The 27,481-nt window shown below is 41.8% G+C and overlaps 1 protein-coding gene across 6 annotated transcripts in view; it reads left to right on the top strand.

Moving 5' to 3' along the window:
* The window catches only part of FBXW11 (F-box and WD repeat domain containing 11), a 101,428-nt gene that overhangs the window by 56,006 nt on the left and 17,941 nt on the right, over nt 1-27,481 (top strand). For 3 of the 6 annotated variants that reach the window (XM_019741225.3, XM_019741216.3, XM_019741197.3), the window contains 5 exons: nt 4,999-5,061; nt 8,210-8,435; nt 17,130-17,316; nt 18,181-18,271; nt 25,961-26,098. In XM_019741225.3, coding sequence (XP_019596784.1) covers nt 5,011-5,061; nt 8,210-8,435; nt 17,130-17,316; nt 18,181-18,271; nt 25,961-26,098 — 693 coding nt within the window. In that variant the 5' untranslated portion in view covers nt 4,999-5,010. The remainder of the gene's footprint in view (nt 1-4,998; nt 5,062-8,209; nt 8,436-17,129; nt 17,317-18,180; nt 18,272-25,960; nt 26,099-27,481) is intronic. The other 3 variants (XM_074313896.2, XM_019741238.3, XM_019741204.3) reach the window with 1 other exon arrangement.

Genomic DNA, 27,481 nt, shown 5'->3' with positions numbered 1-27,481 from the left:
TACTTCTCTCATCCTCAGTTTCTTCTGTAAATTTGGAATATCTACTTTTATATTTTTTTCTGAAGATTAAAAGACAGAGACTCAGTAAAGTTAGTGAATAGCATTTTACATTATGGATCTATCATACATAATGTCTTAAATCTAAAAATCTAAAAACACAAGAGAAAATGGCAGAATAGCCCCTTGTTTTCTAGATCCTTTGTAGGTTTCTTTTTTTCCTTCCCTCTCAGGAGTGAAGATGCTTTTTATATAAAAATCTTACATTTACATACATTTCTCATGATGAAACTCAGTACAGAATTTGTAGCATTTTTAAAGTTAGGAAGTAGATCCCTCTTGTATAACCCATAAAGTATGGAATTGTCTAAGTGAAATACAGTCAGTGTCAGTTGGTGGCACCTGCTAGCAGAGGTACATTACCTAGAGCCTGTTGTATCTACATACAGACTAATCCCACATGGCAGTCTGGGAAGGACGATGGAGAATCGGGAAGGTATAGATCATATTTACCCAAAGTGGGCATTTCCTTTGTCTCCCACAAGTATTTGTCCGATGAAGTGGGAGCAGGAAGGAATCAGGCCATGCTACAGGCCTAGTCCAGTGTTTGCCAAGATGTGCTGAGGTATTAAGAGATATTATTATGAAAGAAGGATGTCAGTATCCAACAAACTTGGGAAAGCTACGTTCAGGGAACTTAACGGGATTTTTAAAGTATCAGACGTTGCAGAACCTTTACTGCCTTAATGAAACGTATTGTAAACGGGGGTGAGGAGAGCACTCATGCAGGACACAGTGTTTGTCACAGCATTTGTCATACTTAATTAGACGCTGTGACCCTTTTTCCTCTGAGCATCTCGTGTCCCCTGGAATACACTTCAGAAATGATCCTCTGATCAGTGCAGCTGGAGCGCAGCGTTTTCCCTTTGGTGTCTTCTGAGGGCTTTATAAGAGCAGGAACAAGGCGTTAGTTCCCATGGCGTTTGCTAGTTCCGAAGTGCCGCGTACTGGATGGCGTGTCGTAAGGCTGGCAGTGCAGTTTCCCTGCATAGGACGGTGCGACTGCATGGACCACCTCCTTTTGCCACAGCAGTGACTGAAAAACAGATCTACATAAAAATCACCTGGGGAACTTGAAGTATGCCTAGGCTCCATCCACTCTGGTCTGCTGTTTGGTCAGTGCGTGCTTTGCTATCTTACTGCACTTGGGGCACCTTCGAGAATCTAACAAAAGCTCTGGGTTTTCCCTCTGGAGGTATACACAGTGATTTCTCTATTCATGACTTCATGATATTAAAAGCCCTCATCCGCACCCCCAAACCCATGGATCTCGAGTAAAGAACTCCTGAGTGATGTTTCCCCAAATATGAATTTAATGGCAAGCAGGACTTACTCCAGAATTTAGGTTTCTGTGTACTCCATGAATCACTTGGCCACGGTGAGATCAGACTGTATTTGAAGAAATCGCATACAGTCACTGGGGTGCAATAAAGAAGGCTGAAGAGAAAAAAAGGCCACGTGTCAGGAGGTATTTGATTTAATGCATCTTTCCAAGGAGGCAAGTTTAGGAGCTGACACCCTTAGAACAGTGGTTCTTAAGGGAAGGGGACAATTTTGCCCTCTGCAACATTTGGTAGTCTGGGGACAATTTTGGTTGTCATCATTAGTGTGGGGGAGGGGAGTACTACTAGTAGGTAGGGGCCCGGGACGCTGCTAAACCTCCTACGCTGCACATGGCAGCCCCCACACAACAAAGAATTATCAGGCCCCAATGTCAGTAGTAGGTTGATCTGCCCGAGAGTCTAGCTGCTACTTCCTAGATTGTATCTATCATTGGTAGCAGCATCAAAATAAGGTCTACATTTTTATTTACATGTGATGCTTCTTGGTAGATGTAGGAGGAAAGAGATGATGATGAGAAGGGTAGGAAGTGAATAAGCCAGGTTGGTATTTCAGAGAGCTTTGCTTTCCCAGAAGTGTTGGAGACTTAAAGAGGATTTCAGCTCTCAGACGGGCTTACCTCATGGTTTCAGAGTTTGGATGTAGGAAACCACCTTCCTTTTCCCTTGGAGGGCTTACTGCTTTTTCTTACCTCACTCTTGAGCTTGTGACTTTTTATCTGTTATACTTCTAAGGAAGAAATGCCAAAGTGATTTTTAAAATTGTGGCTCCTATAAGGGAATTTTTAATTCTTGCCGTCCCTTTTATTCCCACAACCCCACAAAGCAGTCTGGGAAAGATGATGGGCAACAGAAAAGGTATGTATTTTATTTACCAAAAGGGGGCGTTTCCTTTGTCTCCCAGAAGTATTTGCCCAGTGAAGTGGGAGGGGGAAGGAATTATGCCATGCTATTGCCATAGTTCAGTGTTGGCCAATATATGCTGAAGTATTATTAAGAGATACTATTATAAAAGGGGGCTGTCCGTATCCAACAAACTGGAGAAAGCTAGGTTCAACTAACTTAACATGATTTTTAAATTATGAGACATTGCAGAGCCTTTACTGTCTTAATGCAATGTATTGTGGTGTGTGTGTGGGGGTGGGGGGAGAGAACATAGCACACAGCATTTGTCATGCTTAATGACACTATGGGACCCTTTTTCTCTGAGCGTCTCATGTCACCTGGAGTACAGGTGGAAGTGATTCTCTGATCGGTGCAGCTGAAGAGCAGCATTTTCCCTCTGGCATCTTCTGAGGGCTTTATAAGCTGAAAAAATAACCACGAGGAGCCCTTCCAGCCCCACAGGACTTCATTAAATACAGTTTTATTAAACTGTGTATCTTGATCAGCTTTCATCAAGCCTTAAGGAAATAGTTGCTGTTTTTATCAGAGGGGTTGTTTCTTTTTCAACTATCTAAGCACCCTTTCTGTTTTGGAACGAGTGAGAGGAAGAGTTACATTTTCTTACTGCAGAGACAGTGGTTTCTTGTGTAGTCTCCAGGGACTTCCGACTTCTTTTGTTTTCTCCCTGAGTAAGGAAAGTATTAGGGCAGCTTAGGTCAGAATAGCTCTTGTGCATTCAGGCTCCTATATTTCAAAAGTTTTTAGCTGAAAACACTCTACGTACGTACACCCTTGTACATTTCCTGGGGTGCCTGGAGACATGGGGGCTGGAACTTGCTTCTCGTCTGTCTTCCGTGACGTGCTCAACTCTTCATGTGTCCAGCCATTGTTTCTTTCTTCCTGCCCCTGTCTTCTACGACCATCCTTGCAGTATCACAAGGATGCGTTAGAACCCAGGACATTGTGATATTGCAAGGATGGTCTCGTAACTACCAGTCGGACTCAGGAGATGTTGTACTGAGTCACTGTTCCCACTTTATTCATTCCCTTAACGAAACCTGCCAGCTTATTAATCTCTAAGTCCTTCAAGGTGGCGGTAAAAGGAAAATTACATGAAGACAGAAATACTACTTGTTTCCCTATTCTCTATTCCCTTCTCATTCGGCATCATTTATTGCTGCCACCATTCTAGACCTCCCTGTTTTGGACACTTGGTCACACTGCCTCCCTTGCTGGCTTATGGTTGGGTTTCAGATGTGGGGCCCAGCTGTCCCGCCCCCTCTCCCACTGCAGACCTTGGTGCTGTGGGGCTTATAAGATTTTATAGAGGAAGCCAGTGGCTTTTCCGTATTGGCAACCATCTGGAGCCATTCTGTCCAAGTCTGAGGTTAGAAAGCGTGAGAAGGTACCACATGGGGGAAAGGAGCGTCTTCAAAGCAGGGCGTGAAAGGACTTTTTGAATCCCTGTTACATACCAAGCCCTGTGCTGGGCAGTGTCAATTCCCACAAGTCTGTTGGGTGACACAGCTTGCTGAGGGTCACACACATTGAGTGAGCGACCAAACCAGGTTTTTGCCTTTTCTCTGGTTTCAAAGCCTTTGGTGTCTCCACTACATCGCCCCCCCCCCGCCCCCCTCATCAGAGCGTAGTGCTCAGTGCTGATTCTCCTGCCATCAAACACATTGTTTGGAAATACTGTATGGCTCCTAACATTTTGTGCCTTGAAGAACATAAAGGAAAAATAGGGAAAATCTGAGAGAGAAGCTTATCCCCTATAGGCAGTAAACAGGACCTTGTAAATACTGATAACTTAAACAGATTTCTGGGGTCCTTTTGAATAATAGTATGGGACAAATGTTACAGTTTAAATTTTGTCCCCACTCTTCTAATTTTAGGTTTGGGAAGGAATCTTAGAGGGACTGAGTTGTTATTCCTTTCTCAGTGCAACTCCCCCACTTGCCCTTCTCATTAAGTTTCCATTTAGCTATTAGGTAGGAGCTTCAAAAGGGAAAATCCAATCATGTATAATCTCCAGTTAATGGGCATCTATTGAGCGACTAGGTCACCAGAAAGAATAATTACAGAGTCCCTCTTTGTGCAGTAAACACAAAATCCAAAGCTAATGCAGTCCTAAGGCAAGCCAGATTGTTACTGGCTGACTGGGTCCTCCCCTTCAGGGAAAGGTTGGGGCACCCACCGTGCTCGCTAGGGGGGATTGCAAAGCCATTCCAGAAAAACCAGGCCATCCAGGGAAGAAAGAAAGGCTTGGTGGGTGGGGGGCGCTTCCAGGGCTTTATCAAGTTCTAATTGCTGAGGGCTGGGGTGGATTACTGAATAGCAGACGTTCTAGTAAATGTTTTGTGCAATCAGGAACTTAGTGGGTCTTTAGGGCTTCTTGCCACAAGGAAAATAATAACAGTGATGACGGAGGTAGGGCTTCAGCCCTACTCCTATAATTTAGTCTGTTTTCTAAGTCTGCCCAACTTTCATATAAGTAAGACCTTATGCTTACTTTGTCCAGCCACTGGCTGTATTGATTTATGAAAGCTGAGCACAGCCCCCTTGACCCAAAGGGCACCTGTTAGCCACAAGCCAAACAGCTCTTGGGTTTGCGTTGGTACACTCTAGTTTGGGTCTTCAAAATTATATTTTGCTGTAGTTATTTAGGATTTGCAAAACTCGGCTTAATTCAAATAACCTGTTTTTCCCCCCTTAGAGCACTTCAGTTATGGAGGATCAAAATGAAGATGAGTCCCCAAAGAAAAATACTCTTTGGCAGGTAGGAATGACCGCTCCCAGATGAGATAGCAGCTGACTTACTGTAGATAAGATGCTCCCTCAGCTCCTGACCTCAATGAACACAAGCCACGCAGTTTTGTTTTTGTGTGTGTGCAAGTCGGCTAGTTTCAGAATTCACACTCATTTATCTTCTGTTCCTTAGGGAAGTGTCGTTATGAGTAGTAAAGATTTTGGAGTTTTCAGTAAAGATTCTGAAATGACTGTAGCCTAAAATGGCCTGTCCCTGGTCACGGTCTGAGCCAAAGATGAACAGTGGTGGCGTCCTGGGGCAGCAGCGAGGCACCACGCCACAAATCACACTATGCACCGATGGCTGTTTCTCCCTGCGCTCACCCGTCTTCCTCATTTCCTCCTGCTCTGCCCTTTCCTTTTAAACTCGGTTTCCTTCTTTCCTGGCTCTATCTTAGTTTGCCAGTTTTCCTCCCAATGCCCCAGTGTTTTAGGGGTGAGAAGCATGTAAAGTTTCATGATTCGGTGTTTTCATCAACCAGTATGGTACAAATCATTTTCCCCTTCATGAAGACCCGAAAGCAGAACAAATCTAAATCTGAAGAGAATAATGTTAAAAACATATTCTCTAGGTCCATTTGATTTGACATGAAAGGGTAGATTAGTTAGCAAGAATGAAGTATCCCCAACAAATTTAAAATGAAATGAAACAAAGCAAAAGGATGCCAGGAAGATCTTTGCGGGCCAGGCAGGTGGTGAGACGTAGAAATGGAAAATGTGCTGTAGAATCGGGTGCTTGCGCTGCGTTTGGGGGAACTGTGCGCACACTTCTTCACACATGGTGTTTTGTAATAGGATTCTCATTTACTCGTGATGGTTTTTCAGTTCAAGTGGTTGTTAACATTTTGGCTTTCAGGTTTTCTTTCATCTGCCTTTCAGTCAAGTGAGTAATTAATGGTAGACCAGTGCTCTGGGGAGCAGAGGTGGTTAGGAAGTTTTCTGTAAATGAAATAATAGCCCTTTTGCTTATCAAATAAGACATGGGTATGAAAGGTCGGTGCAAAAGTAATTGCGGTTTAAAAGGCTAAAAATAGTTGCAAAAACCTCAGTTACTTTTGCACCAACCTAATGTGTTGTAAATGAGAGAGCAGTATACAAATGTAAGTTGTTACCATCATCATGTAACCTGTTAGGAAAGTGATTATTTTGGCAAGTTATTACGAAAACAATATGGTAAAAACCAGGGGGGAAGGAAAACATACATAGATTTCTGTCTCTAGGTTAGACACTTTTTACATTTTCATATATGTTCTTTTACTTTGTCCTGGCATGGTCCCCTCACACAAATTATTGTGGTTATGCTGTGTAAAATTCTGCATCTTGCCTTTTGTTCCTTAATATTATTTCATAAAATATTCTCTTGTTATTAAAATCTTACTTTATAGATGTGATTTTAATGGCATTATAGTGCTTTAGGAAGACGTATTACAATTTGCTTTAACCAGTTGCCTATAATTGGGCAATTATTTCTCGTTTTTCTCTGTTATAAACATAGTGAACATCCTTCTGCTTCAAAGTAGCACAGATGCTCTTTGTATTAGTTGATATTCACCACAGCAAAGAATTTTCACTTCATCTCACTGTTTTTGAACGTTGACTTTTGGGGTCTGAATGTCTTCCTAAAAGCAACATCAAAAATGTCTGTTCAATGCTGCCCTCTGGTGGTACTCGCTGTCGGAGCGCTCCCTCATCCAGATTGTAAGGAAAAAAACGTTCATAGACGAGGAAGTGGTTAAGATAAATGAGATGGGAGATCAGTGCCTTCTGACTTTATACCTCTAAATGTGGACGTAGGAACTTGACTCACTCAGGAAAGGTTTATAAGATTTTATCAAGAAAGGCCAAACACCCCTTTGGATATTTACAAAGGCTATCTTCTTTCAATTAGGGGACACACTGATAATTAAAGCTCTTGGTTCTTTCTATGTAAGACTTCGAGAGAAACTTCTAGTGGAATTATGGATGTTTGTAATGCAACTCTTCAGTTTTCAAAACTCTCTTATATGTTATTCCTTCTGGTATGACACATGAAGGGGCTGTCAGAAGTGATGGGCAGACAGCTTGGCCAATGTTTCACAGAAGCACTGAGGTTACTTTTGTTTTTAAATAGTTAAGTTACTGAGCCTCATAGCATAGTAATTGTGGCCTCAGTCTAGGGATTCAGGTTTTTTTCTTGGTGCTCTTGTCCAGTTGCAGTGTGTACAGTTTCCATTTTTAACAAACGTACTAGTTTTGTACAAGGACCATGCAGATTTGATGAGAAAAGCACAGTTAGTGTAGGAACCTGTGGGATATCCATGACCCAACTGCGTAAGACGTAGAACTTTTCAGGCATGCGTGGCCTACCTTGGGTCACTTTCTGAGTAGGTGATCCAGAGGAGGGAGGGAACGTCCAGAGTGTTCTGCCAGCAGTTTAGTGCCCCTGGAAACAATATGGAGATCGGAACTGTTGGGTAAAATGAAGCTTTCTAGATAAAGTTGCCTTCAGGTTTCTCCAGTTGAAAGCGAGTGGTTTTCAAAGTGGGGTCCCCAACGTGTGTTCTCTGGACCAGTAGCAGCCACAGCACCTGGAAACTGGTTAGAAACACACATTCTCGGGCTCTATTCCAGGCCAATGGAGTGGGAAGGTCTGGGGCGGGCCCGGCAATCTGTGTGTCAAGAGCTCCTGTTATTCTGATACACACACAAGGGAGACCCACTGGCATACACGAATATAGCATTAACTTTCCACTTTGAGGAAGTAAAGCACTTCACTGTCAGTTGTTAGTTGCCACTTTGTCAAGCTGAGCAGTTTTTCTAAGATGGTCTTCTCCAACATTCGTTATCTGATGCGAGCACACTTTGAGAATAAACATTGGAGAATGATGCTTAAGATACCATTTAGTTTTAGAAATAGCTCTACTTCGCCTTTTACTTTAGAGACTAATTCGAGGATACAGGCACTGAATACATTTAAAATTAGTTCCTGAATGACTTAATAAAGGAGTGAATGGTAAAGGCTTTAGGGTGAAACGGGCATTTTAAGATTAAATACACAGGGTGAAAAATGTTTCTAGTGAAATACCACTTAAATTTCTTTTCCTTGTCGAACTCACTATTTGTTTGTTTTTCTAAATTAGATAAGTAATGGAACGTCATCTGTGATCGTCTCCAGAAAGAGGCCATCAGAAGGAAACTATCAAAAAGAAAAAGACTTGTGTATTAAATACTTTGACCAGTGGTCTGAATCCGATCAAGTGGAGTTTGTGGAGCACCTTATTTCCCGAATGTGTCATTACCAGCATGGACATATTAACTCGTACCTGAAGCCCATGTTGCAGCGGGACTTCATTACCGCGTTACCAGGTAACTCCTGTCTTTCCAGAGGCTGAGCTGGGGAAGGAGGCCCCACCCCAGGGCCTAGGCAGCGCTGACAGGGGGGTCTGGGAAAGGAGAGAGGGAGCACAGGGACACAGCACTTATTTGGGACCCATGCCGTATTTTAATATGTGGCACTTGCAGACAAGTTCTAATGTAGTGTCTGTCTAGGAAATGGAGGCAGCTTCTGTGATGCGTGATGTGGATCAGTGGTTAACATTATGGTTCATTTCATGTGTTTAATGAGTTCATGCTATGCTGTTTATTTTGATGTAGTCTGTATATAGTCTGCATTTTGCCTTTATGAGCAGTTTAAGTTTTAATATGGGACAATTGTTTCTATAGTGTTTCTGTTTGGGAAGTGCCCCAAAGTTTAGGGTGTTCATTTGTATGTATCTGAAATGACACTTAGGGAATGGCAAAAACATATCGGGGAGACTGATAGCATGTCTTTATTACATTTCTCAAAACTTACTCTGCATCCTTTCCCTTACCACCCTTCTCTCTCTCTTTCACGCGTGTGCACACACATTCCGGTTAAGTTTACTTTGAATTTTATTTTCCATAGACTATTTTATAGAATAGTTTTAGGTTCAGAGCAAAATTGAAAGGCAAGTACAGAGTTTCCATATTCCTCAGCATCCCCTCCCCCCAGCCTTCCCCGTTGTCAGTATCCCTGCCTGAGGGGTACATTTGTTATAATACATGGAGCTACATGGACACGTCATGATCACCCAACATCCAGGCTTTACATTAGGGTTTACGCTTGGTATTTTAATTGTGTGGATTTGACAAATGGACTCGTATAATGTTATGTGTCTACCCTTAGAGTATCATACAGGATAGTTTCACCGCCTGGCGCATCCTCTGTGCTCTGCCTATTCATCCCCTTTGATTTTTGATCACTCATTAATTCTTTTCTCTCTTTTCAGTTTCTGCCTCCATCTCTTTTCTCTCTTCTTTTTTTTAATTTTTAATTTATATCTGGCTACATAAGATAAAGAGGTTTCATTCCTGAAGAGAATGCAGGCCAGAACGTTTTCCACCATGGTCATTGTAATCTGGAGGTTACAACTGCCAGGCCACGGTGGGCCTAAAATCAGCCAGGGATACACCAGTGCCATTGCCACCAGCCCTACCCCTGTCAGAGCTTCTGCGTGGCTTCTAAGAGAGAAGCTCCTTCCTTAGCCTGGCTGTGGTTTGCAGTGCATCAGGGCTCCATGATCTGAGTATTTGCACAGCTAACGGAACCTGGCCTCAGAGTGAGAGGCCAGCTCCTGATTTCTAATCCCTCTCCTAAAACTTGTAAGTTTGCTTTCTACAATGGGAGTATTTAAGGATATTTGAGTGTTAGCTTAGAAAATTACGACTTTACTGTTTCTATGCTGAAATGTAGCACTGTTTGCCTCGTTTCATCCATTAGTATTGCTAGAAAAGCAAAATAGGAGCCCTGTCTTTCTAGAATCATAGTATTTAATAGCTGGGAGGGATCTTAGCTATCAATTAGTCCTTTCTCACTATGCAGACCAGGAAACCAAGGGTCAGAGAAATTGGGTGAAATGCCCAAGGTCATTTCTGTTGGTTACTGTGGTGATTGTGCAGGTTGGTTCCAAAGTTAGTGCAAAGGCTGAAATCATTTATATCTGGCTACATAAGATAAAGAGGTTTCATTCCTGAAGAGAATGCAGGCTGAAGATTATTCTGGACAAGTCCGTGAATTGGCCATGAGTATAGAATACATGGTATACAACCCAATTCAGTAAGATTTACTTTTAAATATGAGCGAGGGAAGAGAGAAAGATGGGTTTTTAATTGCATGAGAGGGCGGGAAGCGAAGGGGGGTGGGTTGAGAATTGTAGATGGACTGAAGTCAGGTGAGTACACGTGGTACAGCGATTCTATATGTGCAGTGCCAGAACTCGGAACGCCCATCTTCCAGGCCTTTCTACTGACTCAGGCTGCATCTCACACCAAGAAAGTCAGGGTAGTTTTCAAAGTCAACGACTGCAGTTGTTCCTCACAAGTGCTTTTGACTAAACAAAGCTAAGCCTCATTTTTCTTAAGCAAATCTGTTTATTGTTTTTTGGGGTTTTTTTGATCGCCTTCTATTGTTTCGTTTTTATTTTCCCCTATAATTTGCTTCTCAAACATTTTAGAGTGCCAAGGAACTCACCTTATGTTTACAGACTATCCACGAGGTGGCACTGTTGTTCTCAATTGTAGAGAGTTCAGAGGCAACCCTTTTTCTCTGGGAGTGCAGTCTTGGAGAAGAGAGAGAACAGATGAGTATGTGTTATGTATATACATATGGTTAGCATAATTGCATACAATTCAGTTTGCTTTACAGCGAGTTTTAAGGCATTGTCCATATCTCTGTTAAAGTGGAATTTTGTGGTATTGAATATTACATGAAATGAATGGACCATTGGCTGGGACGGGGAAATATTTTTGTTGAAATGCTATTTGTTTTAACAGGATTTGATCTGAACATATATACATATGTCAGTATATATCACACATGTGAATCTAATAGCTGGGGACAAGCTGGCCACGTTGTTATGTTAGTTAGTCTCTAGTAGACGTGGATTAAACGTGCCGTTCGTCCTTCACACAGACCCAGACTTAAGAGCACGGGGAGAAACAGGTCCACGTGTGTATTCCTACTTCGATTTAATAATGTGGGTCAACTTGCTAAATCCAAATGCTAGTTTGGTGTTTAACTTTTAGTGTAGATGATCTTAAGTTTGAGTTTTTACTCTACTGAAACTGACAGTCAACTTAGGACTTCTTTTGATTGTGAAAACCATTAATTCAATAACAATTGTCTATAGTTTTGACTTTTTGATGCTTCTTACTGTGACTGTTGTACCTGTCAGTATAGGGAAAATGGAAAATGTTTGTGGTCTCTGGCTCCTTTTGGTTCAGTGGAAAAAGTGATAATTATGATATGCTTTTCTAAAAATCATGGTAAATGTTTAGTCTGCAATGTCAATTTCTGCAGGCTAAATTTGTGGTTTGTAAGAACTGTTGTTAAAGGGAAAATTTATACCATTTGAAGTAGAGGCAGATTGTACTTCAAAAAGGATGATAAACATTGGTGATCCATTTGGTGAGGTGTCTGAGCAATTAAAAATTTTGAAGCATTTGGCTTCTTGGCAATGGTTTATTCATTTGTCTTATCCCCAAGTAAGGATGATAAATGATCATGGACCGTACATGTGACAGACTAGACCAAAGGTCTTGGGAGATGTGGAAGCACCGGAGCATGGCTAAGGCTTCAGGCTGGATGCAGGGCCAAAGACCCGGCAACAGAGTGGAAAGAGAGTGGTCACGGGATTTAGACGGCCCTGCAGTGTGAATCCCAGCGCTGCACCTAATGGCTACATGAGCCCACTTTTCGAAATCTCAGTTTCCTTGTCTGTGGGAATACTACTACTACTACTACTTCCTGGGATATTGTGACGATCAAAGAATGGATATAATATGCCTGGCATCTGGTGGGTATTCTGAGGATGGTAGCTTTAACAACAACAAAGCCCAGAGAGGCAGGAAACACCTGCTTCTGCAGAGGTAAGAAGCTTTATTGCCAGGAAGTTTTAATTATTCAGCCACTAATTTCCAAATTGATTCATCGTGACATCATATAGGTAGGTGTGCACAGCACTGTGTTGGCATAACAGCTCCTTGGGCTCGGACATGAGCATCATTCTGCTTCATTTCTGTCCAGATCCTGAGGTCAGTGTATTGCAAGGTAAAGGCATCTCTTGACAGCCTGTTGCCGTCAGCAATTGCATTGATTTTTTGTTTTGTTTTTTAAAGGTATCTAACTTCAAATTTTATAACTATATGGATCTGTGACTAGGAAGGGGGAAGGGACAGCAGGGGTGGGTGGGGAGAAGGAAGTTTCTTTGCAGCTGTTCTTTGAAATGCGTTTCTAAAATAATAAAAGTTTCTGTAATTGTATGATCTAAGCAGCTGTGTTAGAACTGGCTATAGTCAAGGGCATTGAACTGACATTGCACATTTGAGTTTGATTTTGATACAGTGTTTTTTACATATTGAGCTTTGAAACTTGTGCCTTTTTAATTGTTTTAATTATTGAAATTTTTCCAGACCTTCATCTGGTGACTATAATTAGCAGCAGCAGCACTTCTTGAGCATTGTGTGTGCAGTATTCTGCCCTGTTTTCTGAGGCCATACTGTGTCCCTTTGTTGCCTTGGGAAGGGGGGTGATGGTGGGATGGGGGAGTCTCAGCACCATAGAGTAAATGAGAGCCAGACGTTGGTACTTAAGAAAATACCTAGTTTTAACACCTCAAAGCACTCTCTAGCCCCGGCAAATGGACCACCTCGTTCAGTGACTTCTTTGTCCCCCATCGGCTTGAAAGCAGAAAAGTTGCAAGCTCTACATGGCTTTTGGGGGTAGCTCTTAGGTGCTCCAACAGGAGTTGTGTGATTCCTGTACTTCCGACATTTAAGGAGATACGAGACTTCTAACCAAGATACTAGAGGGGGCTTAGCGCTTTGCCAGAGAAGGTGTGCAAGGTTTTCGCTCATGTAATCACAAAGAAGAGGAACTCTGCTTAGCTTCCTTGGCCAGCAATCTCAGCTAAGGAGGTTTGGAGATGAGGGAAGGAGAACAGAGACTGACACTTACCGAGTACCTGCTCTTCTTCATAACCTCCTCTTAACCTTCCCAGCCAGGTGAGCAGGTTCCTTCTCTACAAAATGAAGGTACTGAGTACCTAGCTCAGAGGGCTGTCGTGCAGATTGTATGAGCTAATCCATTTCAAGCATTTAATATCATGTCTATTTTAGGGAAGACTGAGATCCGGAAAACTGATTTACTTCAACCCAGGTTACCTGACTTTACAGTAAATGCATTTTCCAAGAGACGAAAACATGCTGCCTCCTAGAAGGATGAAGTGAATTTAAGGGATTATCCAAAGGAAAGAAATCAAATTTCATAGATATCGCTGAACTGTTGCTGAAATACAGTGATGGCCTTTGAAGGAGGAGGAAATCTGTGTTAATGAGAGATTTCCTTATGCAGAAATGCACTGATAGCCCAGTGGGGAGCTATTGAGGAGGAAAAATCAAAGAAAACTAAAAGGGGTATCATTGCTATAAAGCAATAGTTGCCAGCGTGTCAGAATTACCTGGTAGAACCTCTTAAAAATACAGATTCCTGGGCTCCCCACCTAAAGACTCTGATTAAGTATATCAGAAGAATGTCCAGGGAATCTTTTTGTTGCTGCTGTGTTTAAAATCACTAACCCTGAGTGATTCCTGTACAACCACACAGGCTTCTGAGCACGAGCTCAGAGAGCACCAGATCAGGCGGTTCATGCAGAGACGACGGGTGTTGCAGCCAGCAGGGCCCGAAAAGGCAGCTGTCTAATGCATTCTCCTTGGCTATTTGTTTCATCTCTCAGAGAGCAGAGGGCTCATTGGGAGGCGGGCTTGGGTAGGGAGGGTTTTATAACAGTTAGGAGGATTTGGTGGATGATATGGAAGTAATGTACACCTTGAAAAGTGACTGTTCTAATATCAAGTGTAGAGCTAGAAGATAGTCAGCTAAGTACTCCAGCACTAGAAAAGTTCCGAGAGGATAAATTAGCCCACGGATAGATATTCTAAAAGATAACATGATTAAAGAGGGCTGAGAGATTCTGAAATTTGAAATTTTGATAAATACTTTCAGTCCCAGCAGTGGAGAGGCCTAAGTCCAAGCCCATGTGATTAGCCACAGATTTCTCTGATTATAAATAAATATGGGCAGAGAGATGGAAGAAAGGGGCACACAATCATGTAGCTACACAAAAAGGTAGCCTCATCCTTTGAGAGTGGTACCAAGGCAAAACCCGGAATGAAGTAAAATTGTCCAAAATGGTGACGTAATCTGGGAGAGTTGAAAACAAAACAAAAAAAATCAACTGTTCAGAGCACAGTGTGAAGACTGAAAGGATGGTGTTCTTGGAATCAGGGGTATCGTGATAATAAAAAGAATCAGCATATTTCACTCTGAACTTTGTTTTCTTTCCCCACTGAAAATAATAGTTTTAAAACCAAAAAGGATGGAAAAATTGTAGTCCAATAAAGTTATGAAGATATTTCGGAAACATACAACTTGTGCAAACAAGTAGACCTAAAAGCATTGCATGCCAGCATAGTGACAGAAGCTGTAGTTATGATTTTCAGAATTGTGGGGCATTGAAAGGTAATCGTAAACCATGGGCAGAGCTCCTGGGTAAAGTTGCGCCCTTCCAGCTCGTCAGCTGTGTTTGGTAATCCTGCATGAAAGTCCCGGAAGACGATTCATGGGCAGAGTCCCTGGTTCTAAGAACTGTGTATTTGGGGGATATTAGCTGGTAAATTTGATGTTACACTCAAGCAGAATTCTTAAATGGATTATCAAAAGTTAATTAGCAGCTGAAAAGACTATGTAGGTTTGTGTAAGCCTAGAAGGATATATACAGAATGTTAAAAGCCATTATCTCTGAGAGGTGGGAGTTAGGGATTCAAAATGTTTTGCTTATGTGCATTTTATAATATTTTTATAATGAACGTGGGTTATATTATATGTTGAAAAGGGCCACAAAGCAGCTAGTACTGACTTGTAAACAGAAAATGCAATACCAATTTTATGTAGTAAGCTCTAGCAAGGGGACACACAGGGCAACCAGACCAATCCACCTGATTTCGTTTTTGGTAAAGTTACCAGACTGGTAGGTCAGAAAAAGCATGGAAAGGTGGTCAGAGTTTCTCCAAATATCCCTGAGGACTGAATAGAGAGGTTTGGGCTGGACAGTGGTACATCCAGATGGTTACAGAGTGACTCAGTGTTGGCACCTTGTGAGTATTTAATGAATGGATCAAGGGTAGCCTGGAGGGAAATATCTAGAATCGTGGGTGCTGTCCTTGGTTCTGACCCATTTAACATGTTTGCCCACAAACTTGGGAATAAATAAAGAATTACTCCATTTGCCTACCATCCAGATCTGATGTGGAATACCCAGTCTTCTGGATGGCAGAATCAGAATTCTGGAGGCTGAAATGGGGCAGTCAGACAAAGCTTTAAAGGTGAATTATAGTAAGGACAACTCCTACACCTTGCTGACCCCCACCTCTCCAAGGAGCGGTACAAACACAGAATTAGCAGGAATTGGTTTAATAGATGTTCGGGGTGAGAGGCCTAGGATTGCGACTTATTGCCAACTTAGCAGTCTCCTGTGATGGGACTATTAGGTGAAGGCAGTGTGAACTCCGACTGCACTTACTGCAGTTTAGTGACATGTGCAAGAAAAGATAGTGGTCCCAGTGCAGTCGCCATTATCAGAACATAAATGGGTATTAGATCTCCAAGTGGAGGAGAATTAGTGCACGAAGGCCTGTAAACCACAATCAACAGTGGAAATAGTCATTCTTAGAGTTGCAGCAAACCTTAGTTTGTGAAGCATTTTTTGTGCATCAGCTCATTTTGATATTATCAAGAAGGGGCAGGGATTACTATCCTCATTTTCTACAGGTGAGGAAAATGAGGCTCTGAAAGGGGAACGATTTACCTGTACCCTGCTAAGTTAGTGTTACTGTACTGCTTCTATTTATCTTGAAAAAGAGAACACACGTTAAGCTTGTATGGTGCCTTGTTGTCTTTAAAATCTTTTCCTAAAACTCATTTGATTCTACCCATAGAGTGAGAAAGGACAGTTATTACTGGTGATTACCACTGTATATGGTAAAAAACCACGGGGCAGGGATGTTTCAGTATTTGTTTCATGTCATGGACGTAGACTTGAAATTGGGACTTTCTGCCTGTATGTTTACTCTGCCCAGCGCTGCACAGAAGAGGCCTGGGGAGGAGCTGGGATGTCTGTAGCTGCAGAGGACGCGCCTAGAGCCACAGGGTGGGAGTTTACAGGCGGCCACAGAATTGACCATAGTGATCTTGTGTGTGAATGTTGGGCAGAGGCCGAATCTTGGGTGTCGTTGAGAGGACCCTGGCATTGTGTGGGATAAACCTTGTAAGCTTCTAGAATTTGTAGACACGTGGCTCTTGCTTTTGAGAATTTTGCCTCCACAGACAGAGAAATGATTGACAAACCTACATCTAAGTACACCTGACTAACTCTTGGATTGTCATTTAACTTTTTATAAGCTTTTAAAGATGTAAGCATTTCACTTTTTTGTCTCCTTAGCCCCAAGGGATTCACACTGGTCATGGATTAATAGGATGATTTTTTATGAGAGACAGTAAATCAGAGGGGAAAGACCAGAAACTCTGGATAAAGAGATGGGGAGTTCTACTCTTGGCTTTACTACTCTGGAGTCGGGAAACCATGAGTGCTTTATGTCTCTGTGCCTCATCCATAAAATGTGGAGCAGCCTTACTCTATAGTGGTTTTCAAAGAAAATGAAATAACTCTTTTATCATAATATCTGACAAATCTAGAACTTTCCAGATCAGCTTTTATACACAGTAACTGTTGGCCACCAATTGTTTTATCTTAAAAAATCAGAACCCAAAAGAAGAGTATAGGTTTACCTGCGCGTGCACGTACGTACCCGCAGGCTGATCGTGCCTGGATCAGGATTTCCTTTTTCCCCTTACCCTTTCGGAAATGGTGACTGGTACATTTCCACCTCCCTTCCCATTTCTTCATTGTCTTTTCTGTTTTGTAGAGCAAGGCCTAGATCACATAGCAGAAAACATTCTTTCCTACCTGGATGCCAGGTCTCTGTGTGCAGCAGAGCTGGTCTGTAAAGAATGGCAGCGGGTGATCTCCGAAGGAATGCTTTGGAAGAAGCTGATTGAACGAATGGTGCGCACTGACCCACTATGGAAAGGGCTTTCAGAAAGAAGAGGGTGGTAAGTAGGGGGGTTTGTTTGTTCTTTTGGGGGGAAAAATGTCTTTGACCTCGGGTCAGTTTGATTACTCAAGAAACCAATTATACTTGCCAGATGTGTTGGCCTATTTTAAACAAGCGGAGAAAGATGAGTGGTCAAGAGTTGGGAGAACAAAAGTTAAAGCTGTTAGAATTTTTCCTTCTGATATGTAAATTTCCTTTACAGTTATTAACTGTTAGGAAGTATTGTATAGTTTGAGTGATTGGGCTTTTTAAAGCTGTGTATTTATGCCTTTCCTTTCACGTTTTTCTTGGGTGGTAATACCATTACCAACAGATAGATAAGAAAAAAGAAAATATGAAAAAGTCAAATAATGCCATTTTGCTCTTTGTTAGTGTTGCTAGTTGAAGATAATGGAAGGCACAGCAGGCAGGCTTTTTTAGAGAAAACCCTGAAGTTAAGTACAGCTTTATTGCGCTGTACACGTCAGTAACCTGGCTCAGTTAGCACAGAGAAAGAAGTACAGGGGGTTGTGATGTGAGCGAGGGTTAGGGCTGTGTTTTCTTTATGGGAGGAAGTTTGATGTGTACTAAGTTCGATTTTCCCCAAAGCTACTTTAGCACTTTTTGTGAAAGTACAGAATGAAAGGCTGGATTATTGTGTGCTGGGTATTCTGAAAGTCAAAGGCCAGGATCGTGGTAGAGAGCTGTAAATTGAAGTAAACTTGTGTCTCACGTGTTTAAACTCAGCCATCCTGCTTTTGACTTGCTAAAGCTCAATGCAAGTCAAAAGACTTGAGTGATACATCTTTGTAAGCACCACATTTAAGTACAATTCACCCTTTTATGTGCAAAAATGTAACATCTGTTTGTTTTTATCTGCCAGGGATCAGTACCTGTTTAAAAACAGACCCACAGACGGCCCTCCCAACTCATTTTATAGGTCATTGTACCCAAAGATTATCCAGGATATAGAGGTAACTTTATGATTTATCTGTTTTATGGGCTCTTTGTGTCTTGTTCTCAACTTTTTATGTCGCCTTGGAGTGTCCTGTTGGTCTAAAATCACGGAACAAGTCAAAATTTTTTAAGCTAAACTCTTGGAACAAATGTGTCACATTCTATATAATCTGCAGCTATTCTTCTGAGTAGATAATGTCTTGATGTAAAAAATGAGCTAACTTTTCTAAAACGTGAAATGCTTCTGCAAGGCCGCTAGGTCATTAAAACGTTTTTCCAAACTCCAGGGCCCAGCTTTTCAGGTAAGCAGTTTCACATCGCTGAGCCGTATCTGGAGAACTCGAGAAAGCACAGTCTCGGTTTCCTCTGTACGTTTCCCACAATTTTTTTTATAAAAAATGATTCATATATGATTGTAAGCAATAGTTAAGTGGGTTTTATAGAGCAAATTATGCTTCTGGACCATTTTAGATTTGAGTGTAACTTCATCAGACCAGTAAAACTCTGTAAACTTGATGAGAAACATTGGAGATGTTTGATATTGTGCATGTGTTCTAATTAGTTCAGTTTTATTGTTTAGCCCTTTTCCTTGAACCAGGAAAGACACGCACAGGCATTTCTCATTAACTCTTTCACATGTGTTCTTGGCAGGTCCTGGTTACTTCACTATTTCCTCCTTGGCAGAAAAATTCAGCCTTCTCTAGGCAATGCTGTATCACCCATAAAGTTATACTCAGTTTCCCAAACGTGAAGTAATCCTGTCCCCCAGGTGATAGACATAAAAGTTCTTCTGCCAAAATTCATTAATGGAGAAACATGTGCTTTTTTGGAGGGTTCTCCTACCTCCCCCCTTTGAGGCAGATGTGAACTAATAGAATCATTTGGTTAACGGTAAATCTGAATGTGACTGGAATATCATTATTTAAAGCACAAACCCTTGTCTTGAGTATTCTGCTCCCTAAAATGAGCTACAAAAGTAACCTTTTAAGAATGGTTAAATAATTTAAAACTTCTGCCAGGCAATCATAAAGCTTAGGGATTAACTGATCCATTGGCAAAACTTTGAATAAATTGCTCCTACAGTATTAGTAGCTGAGACCTAGTGTTAACTCGAATCTTAGGTTGGTGTGTGTGTTCTGGGGAGAGGGGCTGTCTCTTAACCCCAGACCGTTAGTGGTACTAAGACGTCACTTGTGTACACATCTTAGAAACTGTTTTCTGTCCCCGCGCCAGTTATTCTTTACAAAGTATCTCCAAATGCCCTTGAATCATTTAGTAAACCCTCTGTTATGAGAAGGATGATGTTTAGTCAGTCATTAATAAACAGGACTTTTGGAACAACTTTGATTGGGTTGAAGACTTGGTGACACGGATTATTTTATCTCCATGAGGACTTTTGCAATTGACAGTATGAACTCCGTATTCTGTGGCGTGACAGTCTGTGACACCACTTACCATATCCATTTCCTCAGGCTGAAATAATATTTTTCAGTTAGTGAAGGAGGCAGATGTGAGGGAAAATAGAGCTATGGGGGAAAACCCGATTTGACACACAAACCTCTATCATGGTGGTCTAGCCAGTGGTTCTTAAGTGTGGTTTGGGAAAAGCCACTGGTTGGCCACAAGGGTCTCCTCCAGATTTTTGTGGGCTAGATCTCTTAGTGTAAGGGATGATGTTTTATACTTTGGTATATTCACTAATGGTAATAATAATAAAAAAAATAATGTACTATGTATAGAGCGTTTACTTGTGCTAGATACCTGGTTAAGCATTTTATAATACGTTTTCTCACTTAACACTCTGGACAATACCTGAGTAGGTCATGTCCTTATTAAAGGTGAGGAAACAGCTCAGCAAGGTTAAATAAGTTGCCCAAGGTCACACAGCTAGTGAGTAATAGAGTCCGTGATCAGCCTTACATTCTTCTGTTACACCACCTTTTCTGTACCATAGATCACTGGTACCTCATCAAAGTAGTTCTTTACCTCTGTTTTGGGAGTGCGTTTTATTCTGTTCAGGGTGGACACACAGTTAGAGAGTTGTGTCAGTGAGCCACGCATGGGTCAAACGAATGAGAAGCTCCTGGGCCTCAGTCCTGCCTATAAGGCTGATATGAGACCCTCATATATATATAATAATTACAAGTACGCTCTTCTGAGCCCTTGCAGTATACACAGCTATGCTGTGTGACTTACGTAGATTATTGCATTTAATTCTGACAACAAGGTACATATGATCCCCATCTGTAATAAGGGGAAACTGAGACTAAGAGAAGTTTTAGGACTTGCTACGTAGCTGTGGGGTTTGAACTGAGGTCTGGCTGGCTCTTAGTGGTGGTGTTTGTCCCTTTCAAAGCGGACATTTTAAGAAGTCAAGGGGAAAGGGGCATGTCAGCATGTGCCTCCAGTCTTCAAGGTGATCCTCTCATCTTTCTCCAATGGTGTGAGTACTCGGTGTTCTTGACTGTTAGTTGAAAAAGGGCATGCGTTAAGATTAGTGGGCTTTGTTTTAGTCCAGTGGTGGGACAGGTGGTGCTTTAAAGGGTTTTAATTAAGCACATTGCCAAACGATAAATTACCCCCTGAATGTCAAGTGGATGTTTGTGTGCCCCCCCCACTTGCCCACACACAAGCTGCAGAGTCTGTGCTTCTGTTCCCCATGTACTTTGCAAGGTTGCCCGTTCACAGCACCTTTTTCTTCTCCCAGAAGCTCTAGTTCATGTGCTGCCTCCTGTCATCTCTCTGTTCCCAGATTTGGTTCTGATGAGCAGGTGACCTTGCTCTTCCGCACTGACCCACCAGAAATTGGCTAATTTTTAAAGAAAAGTCGAGAACCTCGCTTAGTGTGGCCAGCCCCTATGATTCAGGAAATGAGGATGTAAGATGAAGTCGGGAAGAATCAATAAGAATTCTTAGCTTTCTGTAAAGGTTCATCTCTCAGCGTGTTCTTGCCGCAGGGCGGGGTGGGGTGGGGTGTTAGAGTGCATCTGAATTGCGAAGGAATACCTGGGAAATCTGAGGCATGTTCCTAAAGGAAGCAGCTATATTTCCTTTGCTATCTAGAGTCTTCATTGTTATTATCATCAATCATTATTAATGATGAGCTTACTATTAGGTACTTCGTTACAGTGATTTAACTTAATCCTCAAATTGTCAAAATGGAGATTCTTCTAGTTCAAAGCCCATGCTCTTTTCACTCTAGCACACCCTCAAGTGTCTCTCAACAGAGATGGGACTTGTTACAATACACTCAGTCAGAGTTCTGCCATCTTGAACTTGGATTTTTCCCTTTTGCCATTTCAGTGCAGTGGCAAACTCTCGTGTGATATGCCTTTTTCCTCCTTTATCCACCGGATGAAAGCCTTTGAAGCACTCTCCTTGGAATGGACCACTGGTAAAAGGATGGTGTGTTCTATCACACCTTTTAATAAACCACATTTTATTCACAGAAAGTGGGGAGCTTTTTTGTGGTTTACAAACTTGATATTAACATTGTCCTGACCAGAAAATGCTGAAACTTGCCCACCCACCCAGTTGTGTTTAGGCTTCTAAAAATAATGTTATTCCTCCATACTCAGACATCTGTTTTCACTCTATTGCCAATTTAAATGCCGCTGTATACTCTGTGTATCATGGCTACTTTCCCAGTATTTTGAAAATTTGCACAGGGTAAGGGGATTTTACAAGTTCTCAAAAACACGAACTATTTCTCTACAGTAGCCACACCACATGATGTCGAAGTGAAATGGCAGGTATCTGCATAATTACAGGGGTGCACCTGTGTGTGCTCTGTGGGCCTGCGGCTGAGCTTCCTTGGATTTCATTTGCAGGCTGAGCCCTTTCCTGGGAGGGGTTGGGGCGGGCTCGGGCTCGGGCTCAGCATTCAGTGTCAGCCTAGACGGAGGCCACCGTTCCTGGCAGTTGGGTGAGAAGATTTTTTTGGTCCGTGTTCTCCACAAACAAGGAAGAACATCCCGCTGCCATTCGTAGGCCCTGTGATAAGCACTTCCCATGTGTCATCTCATTTGATCCTTAACAGCTTGGAGGAAGCAGATACTGTTTTTCCCATTTTTACAGAAGAGGAAACTACATCTCAAAAGTCCAAGTCATTTGCCAAAGCTACTAATGGACCCAGGTGTTTTCTACCACAATGGGTTGCCTTCCATTTCTAAGGGTCTAGTTTTTCTAAAAAAGACCTGACTTATAAGCATTCTAGTAAGAGCTGAGGTCATGAAATAAGGTGGTAGGTAGTATTTTGGGCAGACATAGTCAGCAGGAAGCGCTGCTTTCTTTTGTGGGTGGCCTTGGGAATGGAGAAGATTGAATTAGGAATTAGACGGTGGCTGTGCAGGAAGGCAGGCCCCTCCCTGATCTGGTTTAGTGTCTCTTTCCTGGAATTTTGAGACAAACTACACTTGTTTTGGGATTAGGGAACCTAGTAATTTTTAAAACGGCCCTGAGTGGGACCTCTAAAATGATCCATCAAGAATTATTTGGCAAACTTTCTCTTTTAAAATTCAGACGTGTGTTAGGAAATTAGGCTCTTTCTAAGCATTGAGAAGCTAAGCCATTTCCTCACTTCCATTTGACTTAGAATGAAAGCCTGTTGTCTAGCAGCTTTTGAGAGGTCCTGGCGACTGGCTCTTACTTAAAAGAGGGAGGTGAAGAGCCTGGCTCAGCCTTTCCACTGGGTGGTGGTCTCTGTCCAGATGCCCTGGGGTGGGTGTGTCACAGGCTGACTGGTGTTGCCTCAGCTCCTCTCTGCCGTATGGCTTTAGATCCAGTAAAATAGACGCAAGCCAGCCAGTTCTAGAAAATATCTCAGAGAAGAGAGAGAGAGAGCATGTGGGAAATTCTTTTTGGTGTGGGGAGTCCCCCACGCCTTCATTTTATTTATTTATTTATTTATTTATTTATTTATTTATTTATTTATTTATAATTGGGGAATATTGGGGAACGGTCTGCTTCTCCGGGGCCCATCCACTCCAAAGTCGTTGTCCTTCAATCTAGTTGTGGAGGGCGCAGCTCAGCTCCAAGTCCAGTCACTGTTTCCAATCGTTAGTTGGCAGGGAGCACAGCCCACCTTCCCATGTGGGAATTGAACTGGCAACCTCGTTGTTGAGAGCCCGTGCTCTAACCAGCTGAGCCATCCAGACTCCCCTCCAGAAGCTCAGTGGCAACTCGTCTTCAATCTAGTTGTGGAGGGTGCAGCTCACTGGCCCACGTGGGAATCAAACCAGCAACCCTGTTATTCAGAGCTCGCGCTCTAACCACCTGAGCCATCCAGCCACCCCACGCCTTCATTTTAAATTTTAAAAGATTTCAAATTCCCATGTGATAGTAAATGGGCTTTTTCTAGTCATTGAAATATACAGAGTAACAAAGCTACTTACTGATTCAATAATATTTAAAAAATAATTGCGTGTTTTAAAACAGAATAGCAATACGAATTTAAAGAACACCTGATGCATGTGTGTGACGTGTTACATCTTCATCTTTGTAGTACTTCGGGTTTATAGCAGCAACTCTGGGCCCCCAGAGGGTGTAGCCTGAACATCAGTGATAATCATTGCCAAGAGTCCCTGGCCATAAGTAAGACTTGTTGCCTTTGTCTGCCTCCGAAGTCAGCATTTTCCTGGCATGCTTAGCATGCTGAAGTGTGTCAGTCACTACCTGAAACTACCTGATTTCTAAATGATTCTAAGCACTGAGTTCAGTTTAAGAAATTCTTTATATTCTGGACCCCTTTTTAAAAAGTTGCTTATACAGACAGATCTGCTGCTGACCTTTACTAGAGGTAGCAGGGTAGGTAGATGAAATTTTTTTGATTTTGCAATGTGCTTTCATGTCTGATGTTTACAAACTCACTGGAGGCGATGCTGCTGGCCCAGAAGCTCTGACTGGGTAGCAGATAGGCAGGCGAGCATTTCCTTGCTCCTGGCATCTCCGTGGCACCTTGCTTGGGAGTGCCATCCTGCCCTCTGTCAAGGCTCTGTACGGGAGCTCTTGGAGAGGAGGGATTGTATTTCCAGGCTCCTGTGCTAATTACTGAGGCCATAAGTGGTGAAACATTTTCCTTTTTAGATATATGTGTGTCAGTATCTCCAGTCCTCCATTTCTCTTTCTGTAAAATGAAAGCAGTAATCTTGGCTTCAAAGTTGTGAAGACTAAGTGAGCTGTAAACCATGTAAAAGCACATAGCATAGTGTTATGAAAGCATGGTACCTAGCACACAACATACAGTGACTTTTAACATTTTAGAGCAATACAGAAGCATACTGTCTTCAAAAAACGAGGAAGTATGATTTGTTAGATGTCAGCAGAGCCAGTAATTAAGTGCTTATCATGAATGAAGATGAGATTTATCTCCTTTCTTTAGCAAAGCAACTAATTAAACTTTTAGCTACTCCTAATTCTACTCCGAGCTAATCTTTTAAACTATTAATACATCCTGAATTCAGGTGTAAACAATTATCCTGGTCCCTGTTGTCCCCTAATTTCAAGGATCAGGAGTTGCCATTTTGGTTGTTCTTGGTGGAAACTTTGTATCCTTTCTTCCTGAAAATCCCCCATACGCACTACCAGAGGTTAGGTCTTCCAGTGTGTTGGGCATGACCCACTTCCTCGTTCAACTTTGCCGACTGGTCTCATGCCACAGTACTGTTTATCTCCTTAAGTCCTGCAGCACTGAAGTTTTTAATCACTCATTTGACACTTATATTTTATCTGGAATTGTTACTGATCTTCTTATGTCCCGTGTTCACTGCCTGGACAGCTAGGACTATACTACTTTATAGATACTGCATATCTTAGTGGAAAAAGCATGGACTCGAGAGTCAGGAAGAACTGGGTATGACTTGTGTGTCCAAGTACTAGTTTTGTGGCCTCGGGCAAATTAAACCCCTTCCTTGTTTCAAAAAGGGAAATAATAAGAACTTCCTTCCAAGGTTAATACGTGGATCATTTAACTCAATAAACATATTGAGAGTATATCCAGTTCTAGACACTGTGTGCCTAGATACTAGTGGTGCCTCCCTTGAAAGCAGCATGCTTCCTGTTGATCATTTAATCCCGTGTCTGTCTAGCAGTTAATACCTGGAATATACTTACATCTCAGTAAGTGGTGCATGAACGGTGAAAGAATGTGACTCCAGGACTGAAATGTGCCATTCTTATTTTAAAGGTACTTCAGTGTGTTGGAAGATTAAAAATGGTTAGCAAATAAATTTTTTTCTATAGTAGTTGGCGTGTAGTAGCACTTTAATATCTTTTCTCAATGATCAAGACAATGCTTTGGATGGAAACACAGGTTGTCAGTATATGCTTGATGTTGGTGGTGGGCTTCTGCCAAATATTTTAATTGGCATTAGAGAGTGACCCAATGAGTTACTATTTATTTGTATGTTTTGGATGCAAATGGCATTCTTTAAACATACCGACTTCTGTCTAGGCCATTTTTTTTCAAACCCAACCCAAACTCATTGGAAATCCTATGATAGTTGCCAGACGGGCAGGGAACGTTTGAGAAAAAACATTGTTGGGCTAATGTCTTACTTGGAAATGAGCAGGATTCCTGTCTACAGACAGTTATGCAAACCAAGATGGGGTATCGGTGGTATGCTGTTTCTGGAAGCAGCGCCAAAGTCTGAAGCCTAATAGAATAGTTGATTCACAAAAACTCATCTGTTGCCTTCTTTTCCCCCTAGACTATAGAATCCAACTGGCGGTGTGGACGACACAACTTGCAGAGGATTCAGTGCCGCTCTGAAAATAGTAAAGGTGTCTACTGTTTACAGTATGATGATGAAAAAATTATCAGTGGCCTCCGAGATAATTCTATTAAGGTGAATGACTGTATTTCACATGTACTATTTTTAGAATTGTGGTGGTTACATGTTAGACACGAGACATGACAATCTCGTCATTGATTCCAGGTCGGTTTATCTGTTCCACTCAGTCTTGGCAGCTCTCAGTGGTTCTGAAGAACTAGGGGCAGGGTACTTTCCTGTACGAACACTAGACCCCTTCTCTAAGCACGCTTTACTTTCTATTTTCTCTATTTAGGTGTGCAGAGACATTATCTCAGTAAGAGCATTTTGAATTATTCTATCATTCACTTCTCAGTAGTAGATAAACGGGATCATTTCTCTGTGTTTAATGTTTGGCGGCGGATCTGACAGATTATTGTTTTACATTGTTTGTAGCTTATTTTCTCATATTTAAGAAAACATTGAGTTTTTTAACTTTTTAAAAATTTTAATTTACATACGGGAAAAATCATTCGTTTTGGTGTAAAGCTCGATGAGTTGTGACAAGCACAAAAATTGTGCTTAACAGGAAAGGAGATACAAAACAGTCGCCTCCCTGAAAGTTCCCTCTTTTGTATTCAGCTCTTCCCATCCTTCCCCTTAGGCACTGGCCACCACTGATCTTTTTCCCTGTCCCTATAATTGTGCCTTTTCAAGACTGTCCTATGAATGGACTCATACAGCATGCAGCCTTTTGAGTCTGGCTTCTTATACTTAGCATAGTGCATTTGAGATTTGTTCATCTGTGTTGTTGCATTTAGCAGCAGTTGATTCCTTGTTACTGCTGAGTAGTATTCCATTTAATGGGTACGCTACAGTGTCCTTATCCATTTACCTGCTGAAGGACATTTGTGTTTTCAGTTTTTCTCAATTATGAATGAAGACACTGTAACCATGCACGCATGTTTTTATGAGATCATAAATTTCAGTTCACTTGAGTAAAAACCTGGGAGTGGGATTGCTGACTCATGTGGCGAGTGTATGTTTTACTTGCTAAGAAACTGCCAAGCCGTTTTCCAGAGTGGCTGTATACTCCATTGTATATTCCCCTCAGCATGTAGGAGAGTTCCTTGTGTTCTGCCTCCTTGGCAGGCCTTGGCAGTCTCCGTTTTTTGATATTAGCCATCTTAATAGGTATGTAGACAGGTCTCATTTTATTTCCCCAATGACTGATGGCAATGAGCATCTTCTCACTTATTTGTGTTTATTTGCCATCTGTATAGTCATTGGTTCAGATCTTTTGTCCGTTTTTTAACTGGGTTGTTTGTTTTTATATTATTGAGTTTTGAGAGTTCCTTCGTATATTCTGCATGCAAGTGCTTTGTTAGATATATTTTGCAAATATTCTCTTCCACTCTGGGACTTCTTTTCATTTTCTTAATATATTTTATAATGCAGAAAATTTTAATTTTGATGAAA

This window comes from Rhinolophus sinicus, chromosome 5 (assembly GCF_057876585.1).
Source record: "Rhinolophus sinicus isolate RSI-liver-muscle chromosome 5, RSI-T2T, whole genome shotgun sequence".
Classification (NCBI taxonomy): domain Eukaryota; kingdom Metazoa; phylum Chordata; class Mammalia; order Chiroptera; family Rhinolophidae; genus Rhinolophus; species Rhinolophus sinicus.
Note: the sequence above shows the minus strand (reverse complement) of the source record. Positions and strands in the feature narration are given on the sequence as shown.